Genomic DNA, 2,341 nt, shown 5'->3' on the forward strand with positions numbered 1-2,341 from the left:
CTTCTCGGGGACTCCAATTTCCTCAAATGTAAAATGAAGGAGGTTTGGACTGAGCCTCTGAGTTCCCTTCTCCCTCTAGCTAGATCCACTTGTCCAGCCTCAGGCTCTCTGCTAACATCCGGTCTCTAAATGCCTATCAGACATCTTGATGGATGAGCAGTTGGCATCGAACAACTCCAAAACAGAACTCATTCTCTTTCCCCTTAAATGGACCCCACCCCCTACCTTCCCTATTCCTGGAGGGGGTAACATCAATCTCCCCATCGATCCAGCTTGCAGCCTAGGAGTCGACCTGGATTCCTCAGTCTCCCATCTCCACCCCCTGTATCCCCATATCCACTTCCAAAGCCTGTCAATGTCACCTTTGGGCCATCTCTGGCATACACCACACCCCCTTCTCTCCTCTGATGCTGCCCATCCGGACCATGGCAGCAGCTGCTGGGGTTCTGCCTGCCTCAAGTCCCTCCCAACTCCAGCCCACCTTCCACTCAGCTATCAAAGCAATTTTACTAAAGCAGAGTCCAGTCATGTCACCCCAACCCCTACTCAGTAAACTCCCACGGCTCCCTATCGCCTCCAGGATCGAATACAACATGCTCTGTTTGGCGTTCAAAGCCCTTCATAACCTGGCCGCCCCCTCCCTTTGCAGTCTTCTCACTCCTCACTCCCCAGCCGACGCTCTTCGATCTGGTGATGCTGAGCTCCTGGCTGGTCCATCTCCCCACTCTTGGCCTTTGCTCTGGCTGTAGAACACTCTCCCTCTTCATCACTGCCTCTTGTCTTCAAGTCCCATTAAAACCCTGCTTTCTATAGGAAGCCCTCCCCATCTCTTAATTCCAGGATCTGTTGATCACCCCTAACTTGTGTGTGTATTCATTGTTTGTATAGGCGTCTACTTGTGCGCACACTGTTGTTTGCTTGTCCCCTCCATTACACTGAGCTCTAGGAGAGTGAGGAATATCGTGTGCCTTTCTTGTGTGTCCTCAGTGCTTAGCAATGACTGGCACACAGTTGGTGCTTAATAAATGCTGGTTGACTGACTGACTGGTTTTTGGAGCTTATGAGATGCTGTCACCTTAAAGATCCCAGACAGGTTTTTAAGGGTTTGATGGTGGAATTGTCAGCAGCGGGCAGGGTTGGGGAGAAGACACAGAGAAGATTCCCCTGTTCAGCTCCGAGCCTATTGTGATTCCCCCCCACTACCACCCTTCCCAGGCCACGCCCCTGCCTCCAAAGCCCATTATGACAGGCTATTGACTATGGCCTAGGCAGCCATAGTTAGGGCTGAACTGCATTGTCTATATGGGAGAGGAGGACTGAGGTCAGACTTCAAGGCCAAGGTAGGAAAGGGAGTGGGGAGAACCCTTGACACTCTAGAAATGGGGAGACCAAAGCTGAAAAGTAAGGAAACTGAGCTCTCCCCAGGCTGGAAGCCCTCTGCTCACCCTGTCCTGCCCAGGCCCCCACTCCCCTTTCCCAAACAGCAGCTCACATCTGTCTCTCTCCTAGGAGGATACATGATGGATAATGATTCCTGGATTAACCCAAACGGGGAATTGTAAGTAACCTAAGTCACTAGCTCCATCCCCCTAGCCCTGGGCAGGTGGGGAGCAGGTGCTCAGAGGGGCCTAGAACCGAGACCATGGGCAGAATGAATGGGTGGGAGGGGAGGGAGACCCTCAGCTCACTCATCCTGTAAGATCAGGAAGGTATAGGATTTGAGGCTAAGAGTGGCCATCTCGTGCCCAATCCCCTCAGCTCTAGTTTAGCCAGATGAGATTTAGGAAAAAGAACTGTATTTGGAGTCAGTAAGGCCTGAGTTCAAATTCTCCTCTTTTATTTGCTAGCTTTGTAATCTTACACTAGTTTCCTCATCCACAGGGCATTAGACTAGATATGATCTTTAAGGTGACCTCAGTTTCCCATCCTTGGAAAACAGGGGCAGGAGTTGGGCTATATAATCTCTGTGGACCATTCCAACTCAGATGTTCTGTTTAGAAAAAACTCTAGCTATCAGTTCAAAGACCTCTACCTTTCTTTGTCTCAGGAGCATTAAGGGAAGAGGTTTGGGGCTGGTTTCAGTCATAAAAACTGTGGGGATCTGGGCAGAAATCCAGAATCCAGGCAGGGGCCTTGAGGACAAGGCAGACAGAAGCCTACATCTCTGTCCAACATCTCCCATCTGAAGTCTGGGGGGAGAGGCAGGAGGGAATGTTAAAAAAAAACTGGGGGACCTAGGTGGCACAGTGGATAGAGCACTGGCCCTGGATTCAGGAGGATCCAAGTTCAAATCCGGTCTCAGACACATAACACTTACTAGCTGTGTGACCCTGGGCAAGTC

General features: G+C 50.8%; 1 protein-coding gene across 1 annotated transcript in view; it reads left to right on the plus strand.

The window, feature by feature from the left end:
* The first annotated feature begins 1,517 nt into the window (after positions 1-1,517).
* The window catches only part of LOC114032136 (coiled-coil domain-containing protein 188-like), a 15,254-nt gene continuing 14,430 nt past the window's right edge, over positions 1,518-2,341 (plus strand). The window contains exon 1 of the mRNA XM_027847375.1: positions 1,518-1,558. Coding sequence (XP_027703176.1) covers positions 1,518-1,558 — 41 coding nt within the window. The remainder of the gene's footprint in view (positions 1,559-2,341) is intronic.

Source organism: Vombatus ursinus, unplaced genomic scaffold (assembly GCF_900497805.2).
Source record: "Vombatus ursinus unplaced genomic scaffold, bare-nosed wombat genome assembly UNPS02015399.1, whole genome shotgun sequence".
NCBI lineage: Eukaryota > Metazoa > Chordata > Mammalia > Diprotodontia > Vombatidae > Vombatus > Vombatus ursinus.